Consider the following 14236-nt stretch of genomic DNA (forward strand, 5'->3'; position numbering starts at 1 on the left):
AGTTATGTATGTAATCTTAATAATCTGCGGCCAACAACGACCACTATAATCACAACGCATGTTGGCTGTTTATTAGGGACACAAGGTTGGTTTGCTTAGGGGACATGTATACTGGAATAGGTGTAGTGTAGGAGTTATTGCAGAGGCCACCCCCTCAAGGGGGGGGGGGGTTCTGGGGCTGGCGCCATAACCGACGCCGAGCCCTGTAAGAATCTGGTTCTGGGCGCCCTGAAGCGCCCAGAACCAGAGCAAATAGCCCTGTGCCCTCCCCTTGGGCACCAGAACGGCACCTGGCCCCTGTCCCAGGGGGGGCAGGCGTGATACAAACCCCCCAATGGTGGACGACACCCGCAAGGTGCGAATGGTTGGGGGGGGGGCATATAAGCCGCTGCTCCCCCAGGTAGCTATCTTTGTGCAGCGGGGGAGAGTCGCACTCACGAATTTGGACCCACCCACCCTCACCCACGAACACAGTAGTGTTGCAGTGCTGCACAATAACACCAACATTGGTGGAGAAATAATCGTACAATGGTTGGCTAGGGAGACACACCGACAGCGCGGTGTGAAGGAGGAGGGCCACTCACTTTGGGATGCCGCACAGCAGGGTGCGTTGGCTGAACAAAGGTGGGGGTAGCAAACGGAGATGGCACTAACAGCCCAGACCCCGCCGTACGGCAGGGCACAAATAAGACAGACACAGTAGCGAGTTGGGGCCTAAATGCAAGGGAGAAGCTAACCCCCACACGCAAAGGGCGTGGAGACCAACCAAACGATGGTCCCAGAAGGAACAAGACAAGAGAAAGGACTACAAAGAACTAACGAAAGATCTTTCGGTCCCATATACAAACTAGGGAAGTGTACACAATGCACCACAATGTAATAAGCAGAACATGCCAAGGATATGTATGATTTATGACCACGATATGACAGTTCGCAAATGATAAATATGACCAGGGATCATACGAATTATGACCAAGATGAGTTATGTATGTAATCCTAATAAACTGTGGCCAACAACGACCACTATAAGCACAACGCATGTTGGCTGTTTATTAGGGACACAAGGTTAGTTTACTTAGGGGACATGTATACTGGAATGGGAGCAGTGCAGGGGTTTCGCCTTTACGCAGGCCTAAGACACTTACCCTTGCCCTGCCAAGCCATACACACTCACTAATCACAACCAAAGCCTGTCTCGATCCCACTATGCGATATCCCTACCTTATGTGGACACTCACAAAAAATAAGTTCTCTGCACTGTCAAGAAAGGAATTAAAAGGAAATATGCATCTAGTGCACTTACATAATCCAATAAATATTCTAAGCAGTGGCTTTCTACAGCAAGCATTCAATCACTCATTTACTTTGTAAGAGGGGATATCACATTTGCGTTCACTGATGGTATGGCTAATATGATAGCAGTGAAGGTTTATATCTTATGAATACGAATATTTCTTCATAAATGTTGTATATAAAAGTCCAGAACTGAAAAAAATTAAGTCTTGCGTATACAGAATGCCCTGGTTAACTTTCTGAACTAGTGAAATGATGGTACTCACCAAAACCTTGATCCACTGTGTTTATAGCCTTTATGAGAAGCTGAGCATTGGATTCTGCATATTCGACAAACACAAGAAGCAGTTTTAAAGCGGTTTTCACCACCAAACGGTACTGCAATTAAAGACAACAAGATTGTGAAAAGAAGCTAGTACAAAAAACCTAGAACACTGTCCACTCTAAATTTCTTTAGAAAACTGTACATTCCTCATAACTATCAATTTCCCACAATGCCCGCCTCTAGTTCTTTATTAAGGTTGTTTTAGGTCACATAGGCAAACATGAATGTTTTCATTGAAGCTAAATTTGTAACTTCAGGTAAGCTATGAAGTGAAAGCTGCACAGAAAATAATCTACAAGTAACACTGACTGAAAGACTGATTTTCAGCCGAGGAAAGATTTACCTCAGCTCACATGTAAACCTTTTTTTTTAAACATGTATTTTTATTATTTTCATCTCAGGCAGTATACATTACAATATCATAAAGACAAGAAAAGAAAGAAATGAGGAGACAAAGTTCTAAAAATCATGAGTATTACATGCTTCGACATGTAATGTGTTTCCATCTAATGTCATGCAAAAGCAACAATAAACATAGCAGGCAAACAGTTCTTTGAAGGTACGACGTAACATTGGCTGCTCACATTTCATGAGCAATGTGAAGGAGTCAGACACAAAAATATCATGTGTACAATTCAGTAGATATATAAGCCAGTCCCATATATAATACGGCAAGGCCCAACATTGAGGGTGATCTAGTAGTAATGGCGAGGTAGGGAAGTTTTGTGTGGAGGTGCAGTGTAGTAAGGGAGCGTCATATATCTGCGCCAATGAGGAGGGCGGCATTCATGAGGAGTATCCATACAGCACAGTTAAGCAGCAGCTTCTAGAGGGGCAGGGTCTGAGCCATATGTATCTGGTAGGAGAAGGTAACTTTGTAGTGGGCCCCAAATATCGTTGGGTCTAGAGGCTAATGGAAGTGTCTCAGCATAGATAGTGGACTGTTCCTAACAGTAGAGCAAATCTCCCAGCCACGTTTTAAATTTCAGAGCCCTCCCTCTGCCCCATCGACATGCCACTCTGCGTTTTACCAATAAGAGAGACACAGCCAGAAATTTACGATATGATTTGGGTATCTGCTCAGTATGACTTAAGAGCGCCACTCGCGGGTCTCTCACTAACGTGCCACCCGTCATTTTTTTCAAGTGCCACATGAACCTGCTCCCAGTATTCCTGCAACCTTGGACAGTCCCACGCTAAATGGAGAAGGCAGCACCTGGCCTCCCACACCTTTCACAGCGATCATTGTCAGATAAGTGGAACCTGAACTTTTTGGCCGGGGTGTAGTACAGGCGGTGTAAACATTTTTAGTGTATGACACGTAGCCTGCAGCTAGCAGATACCTGTGAGGTTTGGAGACAGCGGTACTTCCATTGGTCATCAGTGATTCCTCTCCGAGCTCTGCGGCCCAATGCACTCGTGCCTGGCTTGAAACACCCGTTCGCTGCATGCATATGTTGTTATATAACCGCAACACCAAGTGCTTACCATCTGTGAATCCCAGCATCAAGTGTAGGGGAGTGAGATTTATAGACTCCTACGGGAAATCAGGGAGAACTGACCGAATCCCTTGTCACAATCGAACATACAAAAAAAAAGTAAATGTAAATGTATTTGAGCTTATATAGCGCACAGCTACCCACAAAGGGTTTCCCGGCGCTTGCTTAGGGAACCCGTCCTGGTATTCCCCTGTGAGATAACCCCAGCAGGGTATCCACAAGGTGAAAGCCAGGCATCCCGCCGCGAGGGGCCATTGTGGAGATTAAGCAAGCTATTGCCCAGAGTCGCAGAGTGTGAACCCGTGAGTCGAGTAGGCACCAGGGCGAGAATTATCGAGTCCGTGGAATTATTGAGCCCAAGCCCCGTCGAGGCGGGGAATTGAACCCTGGTCCAGGGCCGATCTCAGCTTCCGGGTCTGCCGCCTCTAACCCCTGAGCCACACTTCTCCATATGCAAATCAGTCTGACCCTGTGCCTCATGGGAACAGTCCAGCCCGAACTGCCAAGCCATGCCTTCCCTGGACCGGATTCAAGCAGTGCTATACTTATCTGCTGACTGTCTAAATACGCTAAGATCTGCCTACGCTTCCTTGGATCTCCCAGGCATCTGACGTTCCAGGACATTATGTTTACTTGACTTTTATCCCCCTTGTCCACCATAACCTTGTGCGATATAAGAATTGTTAGAGCACCATGCCACACAGTACCAAAATCTAATAGCATGAGAAACACTTTGAAAGAGAAAAAGCAGTGAATTACACCTATTGTATACATCAACTCGAACCCCTACCACCCCCACCCACTGAAGCATCCCAATCATGCCAGTTCCATACATCCCACCCCCTCCCTGATTCCCAGTAACCAAACTAGTACAACAAACAAACGCGGTCAAGGACCAGGTCTCGTGCGGGACAACTTGGGGGTAGTTGGGGTATCCAGCTTGTCAGCCATATTCGCAAATCCCTGTCGTACTTCCTGTATGATAGCCTGCATACCATCGCCCGGTACAGGCTGCGGGTCCTGCAAAGAGCACTCTGCGCCATTATCCACCTCTGTGGTCAGCTGTCGTGGGCCTTTCCTTGCGTCAAACGTGAGGCACGGTTGGTGCATCCTAAATAGAATAAAGAGCACCGATTGCAGCGGGGGGGGGGGGAACAAGCAATGTGTGTCCAGCGTATCCGTTGGTATGCCAACTAGGATGTGTAGCTCTGGCGGTCAGTACCCCGCCGTCTGAACACCGGCACCCCACTGGACGCACTAGTGGGTCCCAGGAGATGTATGGAAGTCGATATGGCAGTAGCGTGCTCCTCCCTCTGCAGTGATTTTCCCTGGTCAGCAGCCCAAATGTCTCCTCTTCAGCCTCCAACCCCCAGGTATAGGATAATGATGTAGCCCTGTATGATAGCGCTGCGCTACCTCAAATGGCAGCGCTCCATATGGCAGAGGTGCCTCCAAAGTGCCACTTGGTGCACACCGCGCCCCTGTCAAGCAGTGCTCAAAGGTGCGCACACGATATGGCCCCCACCTATGGCCGATCCGCCACCCGTGTGGGATTTCAGGCCTATTATCCGCGGCACCACACAACTGCACTCTACAGCATCGCAGCATAATGATACAGGCCCTCTGTGTCGCCTGAAGCATAGACCCACCAGCACCACCACAAAGGCACTCACCGCTCCTCCAATGTGATCCGTCCAGCGCCGCGGCCCAAACACCACGTGGGCGCTGCGGTACTTGCGTGCCAATTATGCCCGCATGGCAGCACCTGGCTGTGCAGGGACTGGCCTCGGTCTCACACTCCAGAGGCTACTGTTGCGACATCCTGCGTCGGAGCTTCTTCAGACTTGGCGTGTTGTTGCTCTAAACATTGGGCTCCGCTCGCCGCTATAATCCTGGGCGAATAGCTGCATAGAGACAAGGATAAATGTAGGATGTCTGCGCCAGGCTGCGGGAGCCTTACACCACGGCAGCCATTCCGCTTGTGCGCCACCTAGCGCCCCCCAGCTCACATGTAAACCTTGTGAGAACTATGAACTAGGTTCAGTATGCCACACAACTATTTTACTGATCAACATTTGAGCAGCTTTAAGTAGGGCAAAATCTGGGGGCACATGCTCAAGGAAGGAATATATGATATTACATTGCATACATTCACTATGCATGGCTTAACAACATGGTCATTACAACGAATGCGTTATCACGCATACCATTACAGTGCAAGTCGTTTCAAGGGGGGGGCGCTGGACTTAGGAATAGTAGTCATCACCGAAGTCATCTGCGGCGTTCCTCAAGGCTCCTCGCTCAGCCCAACCCTCTTCAACGTCTACAGGAGCCCCCTCGCAACCAACACAACCTCAACATCATCTCCTACGCCGACGACACCCAGCTGATCCTCTCCCTCACCAACGACCCCGCCACCGCCAGAGCCAACCTACACGAAGGGATGACAGACGTAGCCAAGTGGATGATGAACAGCCGCCTGAAACTGAACTCGGACAAGACGGAAGTCCTCATCCTGGGATCCTCACCCTCCGAATGGGACGACTCCTGGTGGCCCCCCGCCCTGGGCAGTGCACCCAAACCAACAGACCACGCACGCAACCTGGGCTTCATCCTGGACTCCTCCCTCTCCATGACCAGACAAGTCAACGCCGTCTCCTCGTCGTGCTTCAACATCCTGCGCATGCTACGTAAGATCTTCCGGTGGATCCCCACCAAGATCAGGAAGACGGTCACCCAGGCCCTCGTCACCAGCCGTCTGGACTACGGCAACTCCCTCTACGCCGGAACCACCGCCAAACTCCAGAAGAGACTCCAGCGGATTCAGAACGCCTCAGCACGACTCATCCTAGACATCCTCCATCGCAGCCACATCTCCGGACACCTGAGAGATCTGCACTGGCTCCCGGTCAACAAGAGAATCACCTTCCGTCTCCTCACCCACGCACACAAAGCCCTACACAACCAAGGCCCAGGATACCTCAACAGCTGCCTCAACTTCTACGCTCCCACACGCCAGCTTCGATCGACCGGCCACGCCCTCGCCGCCGTCCCCCGCATCCGAAGAGCCACCACAGGAGGAAGGTCCTTCTCCTACCTGGCCGCCAAGACTTGGAACTCCCTCCCGACCCACCTCCGCCTGACCCAGGACCACCTTGCCTTCAGGAAGCGGCTCAAGACCTGGCTGTTCGAGCAGTAGCGGACCCCCCCTCCCCTAGCGCCTTGAGACCCTTCGGGTGAGTAGTGCGCTATATAAATGCTTGATTAATTGATTGATTGATAGTATTAATTACTATTCCTACTCCAGTTTACACAACAGCAGGGAAGGTGTTGTATTTAAAATCCAACACATTCCCTGGTGTTGCACGCCCCCTACAGCAAGTCGTTGATATGACTTGCGATGTAATGGCACGCATGGCAACAACGCGGTCGTTGTAACGACCATGTTATAAAGTTACCACGTTGTGTTTACAGTGTTGTAAACGTGTTTCCCTCAGGGGAGCAAACATTTTACAGCAAAATTGAGATCGATTCAGGCTGTGCCATTTGGAAAGGACACCCTAAAAGTTGAACATCTAGCTACACTAAGCCCTGCTATGGTGGATTACTATATGAATGAACCCAGGCATTATTTGCGTTTAGTCTATGCACAGAGGCTGAAAATATATCATACCACACAACGGGAATAGTTGACATCCATTTCACTTCGCTCTCAGGTTGGAGGAATTGGATAAGTTCTTATTATGCCACACACTTCATTATTAAAAATTATATGCAATTTGTAATGGCAAACTAATCTGGACAGTGTAGATGCAGTGTAGTTGTTTGCATGCCAAGGGGCTTTTCAAATATACATCTGGCAAAGTTTGTGCCTCTGAAGTAAACAAACAATTGATGCGAGGGACGCTTGAATTCATCTTAGCCACTGGCAATTTACTTGGGCCGGCATCCAGCTAAATGCAAATCAGTCTTTAGCCTTCTCCTCTAATAGGAACTCAAGGTGTCTGAACTGTCAAGGTCGGCTCTTAGCCGGAATGCAGGCAACTCATGATCGGCTATGGCCTAGTTGGGGCTCTTCAGTTGGGTGCAGTTTGGTTACGGTGGCAAAGTGAGCAAGGGACAAATATTAAGTAGTCTATTGTTATAAATGTCTCTTAATATTTGGTTACACTGTTCAAGCCCATCTTTAGACTGAGGGTACAGGGGAGTCCGATTCGGAGACAGATTGTCATTCTCAACATGTTCATCGTAAAAATCCTAAGTTATTAAATAATTCACAGGATAAAAATGTGAAATCAGTCAACGAAGAAATCTTCCCCCTGAATCATTTACTGGTGGCAGGAGCATCACATTTCATTTGATTATTCAAGTGTCCAATATCTAAAACAGGGGTTTTAACCTTTTGACTTCTGTGGACCCTCAATAAATCACTACTGAAGTCTGGGACCCTCACCTAAGCACTATCTATCATTTGAACCTCAAACAAAGTACAGAAGAACAATTTACTTAGCTTTGATCATGCCTCATCTGGTAGAGACTCTATCTGCAGATTTCTTACCTTAGAATATTCCCGAGGCAACAGACTGGAACTGAAAATTTTTAAGCGGTACCTCTGCACGACAGAAGGTGGCACAATCCGCTCTGCCAATAAACAAGAAAAGAGTGTCCAATGGTAGTATTCGACCACCGTCAGGAGCAAGTAAACGGCTTCACTTAAGGCGTTAAAGAAAGCCCTCACTCACCACCTAGTGATGACATGCTTCATCATCGGGCCCCACAAAAGAGACAGAGTGTCTCTTTTGTGTGCTACAACGCCAGATTTACTGCGGAGTGGGTTGGTGAGTTCAGGCAGTGTTGTGCAAAGAAAACTAGTGAGTGGTGGATGGTTAAAAAATAGTCGGTAGTGTATCAAAATTAACTTTATTCTAATGATCACTAAGGACCGGTTAATAAAAACGTATGTGTTGGAAATTCGTCCACAATTAATTAAGTGGTAGTTTCCTAATTATCAGTCGACATGCTTCAGCCACAAAACGGTATGAATTTACCTGGCATTCATCAGGACTCAGCGTGTACTAAATCCTGGTGGAATGGACTCTCTAAGGCCCACCCTTACCTAGGGACGTGAAAGTGAAAATTAACAAAAAAGTGTAAAATGTAAAAAAATTAGGAGAAAATATTGTCTTCCTAATTTCTCCTGGTTTAGGAGGATTCCGGCTTTAAGGTTTCTGCACCTGTAGATAAAAAAAGACAAGGACGTACATATAGGACAGAACATACATTGAATAATGATGCTGATCACTTATGTCAATCCATTGTGCTCCAGTGTGTCGTTTAAGAGACATTTTGTGGTAAAATAACAGTATAGTTATCACCACCATGGTCCCCAAACTTTTGACTGCTAAAAGTGGGTAGTGCTGTGTATTATACGTGCTATGAAAAAGTAGCGTTACTTAAAAAAGAAGGGTATTTCCTTGATCGCTATCAAAGTAAAATGCAGGCGCGATCGCACTAACAGATTAAAAATTCTCACTTTTGTAGTGTTAAGGATTCACACCATGGGTCACAGGAGGGGGTGGGAACGTAATTGGCACACCCTGCGATTTGTCGAAACAAAGGGATTAAACGCACAGTCATATAGCATTGGATAGGTACTTCGCTTAGTGGAGTAATCAGTAGACGATCTCTGCTTCTACTCACGCCCTCGACGCTCGGCACCCACTGTGTACCTGCATCTACCCTCGACTGGACCCCGAAGATGTGGACGCGAGGCCAGGAGAGCATTACATGGATGTTTTGCGCTAATCGGCTTCCTGGTGGGCGCGGTCGGACTACGTCGAAGCCCACGTATGGGCCAATCATGGAGTTGTGCCGTCATCTGACGATTATCGTCACGTGATCACGTGGTTGTGCAGGCCAATCAAGAGCGGTGTTGTCTGTTGTTAAGGAGACAGCAGACTAAAAGACCGAAGCGTTTATTCTCTCTAGTGAAATAGAGGCTTGGTCAGGTGCTCCAATCGGGAGCCCATTGTTATGGAGCCCGGGAATTTGTTGACATAGACGATCAAATAGAGATGTCAAATGTCTGCACGGTGCGCGGGAGGAGCGCAAATATGTATTAAGTATTAAGTGACAGAGAGGTTATTTTTGCAGAACATGGAGTTAAATTTATCCTGTGGATGCCATATGTCAGTGTTTATATGGACATAGGTGATAGGGGTTCGGTGGCAAGTGGAGCAATTTATGAGATGTGGACAATGCAGAATGCTGAACTATCCCACAGTTGTGGGGACGCCTGAGTGACAGAGGGCCCCTAGTATTCATTTAATCACAGAGTTCCATGGGATATCGTCATTTAATCCAAGGAGGTGGGTCCCAAGCCTATAGACCCACCGCTGTTCTTTTTCAAAAAGACGGTGATTGATGTTATTGCCAATACTAATCTGTTCAATGACTGTCCATTGCATGTTGTTTGTTGTGTGGTTGAGTTCTAGAAAGTGTCTGCTCATTTTGGTTGTAGATTTCTTACATCTAATATTTGATCAGTGTTCCCAGATTCTCTGTTTGACCTTTCGGCTGGTCATGCCTACGTAGCGCAGTTCGCATGGACACGTAATGAGGTATATTACGTTTTGCGTGTTGCAGTTGGTGTGATCTCTCTGCATCCACGTCTTGCCAGGCTCGAGTTCTAACTTTTTTGAGTGCGTCGTTAAGTGGCAAACGCTGCAGTTAGAACATGGGAAATGGCCAACCACTTTTGGAAGGCCCCAGGTGTCAGTCACTGATCTTACTGTCTCTGTAGCTTTTGGTTTTGGTCGTGTGTGGACCAGTGCATCCTTTAGGCTGCGACCTTTCTTAAAGGAGAAGAGAGGTTTCTCTCAAGTTTTGTTAGTACTGGACAATATTCTCCAGTTCTTGTTGATTGATTCCTTCATAATGTTTGACAATGTGCTGTGTGTCGTTACACATGTCAATGGGATGTCTTTTGTATTGTTGACCCTGTCCTCAAGGAGCGCCTCCCTTGGCTGGTTCCGCGCTCTTTTGTAGCCCTTGTTCTGGATTGCTTTAGGGTAGCTTCTGGCCTTTAGCTTCGCTGATAGATCCGCAGATTGAGTTTTGAAATCCTGTAATTCAGAGCAGTTCCACCTTAGCCGTAGGTACTGCCGTAGGGGAGATTTTCTTTTAAAGGTCGAGGATGAAAACTAGTGTACTCTAGGAGGTTGTTTTTAGCAGTGGGCTTGTGATACGTCTTGGTGGTGAACCTTGTCCCGGAGACTTGGATTGTTACATCCAGGAAGGTTGCCTCAGTTTTGCTGGTGGCATATGTAAATTTCAGATTAGGGTCGAGAGTATTGACCCAGGTAAGGAAAGCCTGTAGCTGTTCATCGTCACCGATCCATATGACCAGGACATCGTCTACGAGCGCCGCCAGATTTTGATGGACGTAGAGAAAATGCTATCTGGTTGCAAGATATATTTCGCCTTAAAATCTGCTACATAAAGGCCTGCCACACTGGGGGCAAATGTGCTGCCCATAGAAGTTCCAGTACATTGGAGGAAGAGGTTGCCTTCATACGAGAAAAAGTTCTCTTTAAGCGCCAAAGTAGCACACTCCAAGATGAAGTTCTTTGAAGCTTGGTAGTTCCAAGTGATCGAATCTAGAGCCGCCCCCAGGACCTTGAGGTATCGTCCTGGGGGATGCTAGTGTATAGGCTCTCAATGTCAAGCGTGACTAGTGTCACTGTATTTTCAGTGAAACTCAGGTCCTGGAGTAACTGGAGGAGACTCTTAAGTGTCCTTGAGATAGGTTGGAGTACTCAGGACTATCGGCTTCAGGTAATGGTCACAGAAGCGCGATAATGGCTCCAGCAAGGAGCCAATTCCTGACACGATCGGACGTCCGGGTGGGGGCATCAGATTTTTGTGCGTTTTTGGCAGTGTGTAGAAGTAAGGGGTTATGTTCTCATTAGTACTGAGAAAATCTGCCTCATTTTTTGAGATTTGCCCGTCTTCTTCTGCTCTCCTCACTAGTGCCGAAATTTGTGTTCTTAAATCCTCTGTGGGATCTGTCGTCAAAGGTTTGTAGTTTTTCTTTTCATCAAAAAGTAGTCGATATGCCTTGTCATAGTCGACAGTGTTCTGTATGACTAGGCCACCGTCCTTATCTGCTGCCTTAATTGTGATGCTCTGGTCATTTTGCAAATCCTGTAGTGCATGGTATTCTGCAGTGGTGAAATTATTGAAAGTTGTTGGGTCTTGGCAAGTTTCAAGGTCCAGAAACACTGCCTGTTCAAATGCAGTGATAGCTGGCGGCACTGTGTGCGGCGGGGGGTTGAAAGTGGAACTCAATCTGAGTCCAGTGTCACCATTCCGAAGGGCTTCATTGGGGCCTTCCTTACCCTCGAAGAAAGCCTTGAGTCTCACCTTCCTAAAGAAGGCGGCAAGCTCGCAGTGGAGTTTGAACTTGTCCGGTCGGGATGTGGGGATGAAGCCTAGCCCTCTTTCTAAAACCTTGGTTTCGACTGGTGATAGGATTTTGTCAGAGAGGTTGGTTATCAAGCTCATATGCCGCTCGTTCCCGGCTGTTGGTCCTTGTTGAGGGTGTGGTTGCTCACCGTGTCCTTGTCTTCCCAAGACACTTGATTGGACCCTCTTCTCTTCCCTCTTCCTCTCCTGCCCAAGTCTAAAAAGGCTGGCGATACTGGGGAGCGAAATTAGTTGGTGGCATGAAGCCCGGGTTCCATCCCATCATTGGATAGGGTGGTTGGTGGAAGGGGAATTGTTGTCCCATACCCACCATTTGTGGAGGTACAGGCCATCTCTGTGATTGGTTGTGATATGCAGGCCGCCCTCTGTTGTTGCGGTTTCCTCTATTACCTCTCCTTCTTCCTTGTTTGTAGGAACCGGTACTGGAATCACTGCTATTTGATGAATCATCATCCGATTGATCATTGTTACTTGGGTTCCTTGTGGGCGGTGTGAAAGAAGCCACTGAATAAGGGTAGACCTTCTCAAATTCGAATTTTGCTAAATCTTTTTGAAACTTGGTGACTTTGGCTTGCATTAGGTTCTCCTTGTACTCATTTAGATCTTTATTAATTTCATCCAGCTTTTTTTTTAAACCTGTTATTGTTGTTTTAAAACGAGCCTCAGTCTCTTGAATTTCAACCAGTAGGGTCTCAGAAAGTCTCATTCCACTAAGCTAAGTACCTATCCAATGCTATATGACTGACTGTGCGTTTACTCCCTTTGTTTCGACAAATCGCAGGGTGTGCCAATTACGTTCCCACCCCCTCCAGTGACCCATGAGTGATCAGCATCATTATTCAATGTATGTTCTGTCCTATATGTACGTCCTTGTCTTTTTTATCTACAGGTGCAGAAACCGTAAAGCCGGAATCCTCCTAAACCAGGAGTAATTAGGAAGACAATATTTTCTCCTAATTTTTTTGCACTTTACACTTTTTTGTTAATTTTCACTTTCACGTCCCTAGGTAAGGGTGGGCCTTAGAGAGTCCATTCCACCAGGGTTTAGTACACGCTGAGTCCTGATGAAAGCCAGGTAAATTCATACCGTTTCGTGGCTGAAACATGTCGACTGATAATTAGGAAACTACCACTTAATTAATTGTGGACGAATTTCCCACACATAAGTTTTTATTAACCGGTCCTTAGTGATCATTAGAATAAAGTTAATTTTGATACACTACCGACTATTTTTTAACCATCCACCACTCACTAGTTTTCTTTGCACAACACTGCCTGAACTCACCAACCCGCTCGGCAGTAAATCTGGCGTTGTAGCACACAAAAGAGACACTCAGTCTCTTTTGTGGGGCCAGATGATGAAGCATGTCATCACTAGGTGGTGAGTGAGGGCTTTCTTTAACGCCTTAAGTGAAGCTGTTTACTTGCTCCTGACGGTGGTCGAATACTACCATTGGACACTCTTTTCTTGTTTATTGACTAGTACCGGGGAATAAGAGTGTCACACTACTCTCCCTGCCTCTCTTTTTGTTTGGACACAATCGGCTCTGCGTCAGCATCAAGGCATCATCCACAGCAAAATTGCGTGCACAGTGCCTTCATAGGTGCCACGCCAGCAAGCGTACATCAGGTTCTTTACGTGACTATTTCCACAGAAAAAGAATGGAGCCACGTCGGGACGACAATGGAACAGTGTGCAGATACTAAGGACAGGGACCATTTATTTTTATTTGAGCTTGAGCATGATTCATCAGTGTGCTGTACAAATAGCAAACAAGTTAAACATACAAATGCAAAAAGAAACAAGTAAGAAACAGAACAGATACAATGTAACAAACAGCTTAGGAGATTTAGTCTTCGGAGATGCATACACGAAAACTCAAGCTCAGAAACTTCAGGTCTACAGTTGAAGGGATCTATTCAGCAACAGCAGTTTTACTTCTCTTTTGAAGGAGGCAGTCAAGGGGTTAGACCTGCTTTCAGTAGCTAGTGCGTTCTATATTCTTTGGGCAAAATTTGAAAAGTAGCAGTTATACGTTTTCTTTTTGTTGAACTTCTGGGGCTTTAACAATAGAGAATTAGAACCTCTTCGGGAACGACTCCCACCAGAGTTTCAAGTTTAATTGCCAGGTAGACAGGAGTGTAATTATAAAACGCCTTGTGCGTTTTGCAGACTATTTTAAACTGAAAGCTTGCTTCAAACGGGAGCCATTTGAGATGCTTCACATAAGGTGTAAAGTGGTTGAGGTTTCTGGATCCCATGATTAGCCTCGCACCTGAGTTCAGTGTGGCCCTTAAAGGAGCCAGCCTAGCTTTAGGTAATCCTGCAAGAGTGGCACTCCTGTAATCTAATCAGGAGATCATTAGGGATTGGACTGATAACAAAGTCACCCGGGAGCAAGAAGGCTTTGATGTTGTGTTGAATTGGTAATTGGCTCCTCTGGTGGTTGCACTGATGTAATCTATGCCTAATGATCAAGTGTAATCAACATGTGGGGCTCAGTTGGGTGCTGTAAGTTGAGCCATTCTGTGATAGTGGGGGAGGGGGATAAGGAGAGATTCCATCTTGAGTGTGTTTATCATAAGGTCATTGCGGGTTAACCATTGGTGGGCTTTCAGTAGGGTGCGTTTG

The 14236-nt window shown here is 46.8% G+C and overlaps 1 protein-coding gene across 1 annotated transcript in view; it reads right to left on the reverse strand.

The window, feature by feature from the left end:
- Window positions 1-706: 706 nt before the first annotated feature.
- Window positions 707-14236, reverse strand: part of LOC147663358 (FH1/FH2 domain-containing protein 1-like) — a 483979-nt gene continuing 470449 nt past the window's right edge. The window contains exon 7 of the mRNA XM_086950500.1: window positions 707-1671. Within this exon, the coding sequence (XP_086806626.1) occupies window positions 1525-1671 (147 nt within the window). The 3' untranslated portion in view covers window positions 707-1524. The remainder of the gene's footprint in view (window positions 1672-14236) is intronic.

This window comes from Lissotriton vulgaris, unplaced genomic scaffold (assembly GCF_964263255.1).
Source record: "Lissotriton vulgaris unplaced genomic scaffold, aLisVul1.2 SCAFFOLD_1508, whole genome shotgun sequence".
Taxonomy (NCBI): Eukaryota; Metazoa; Chordata; class Amphibia; order Caudata; family Salamandridae; genus Lissotriton; species Lissotriton vulgaris.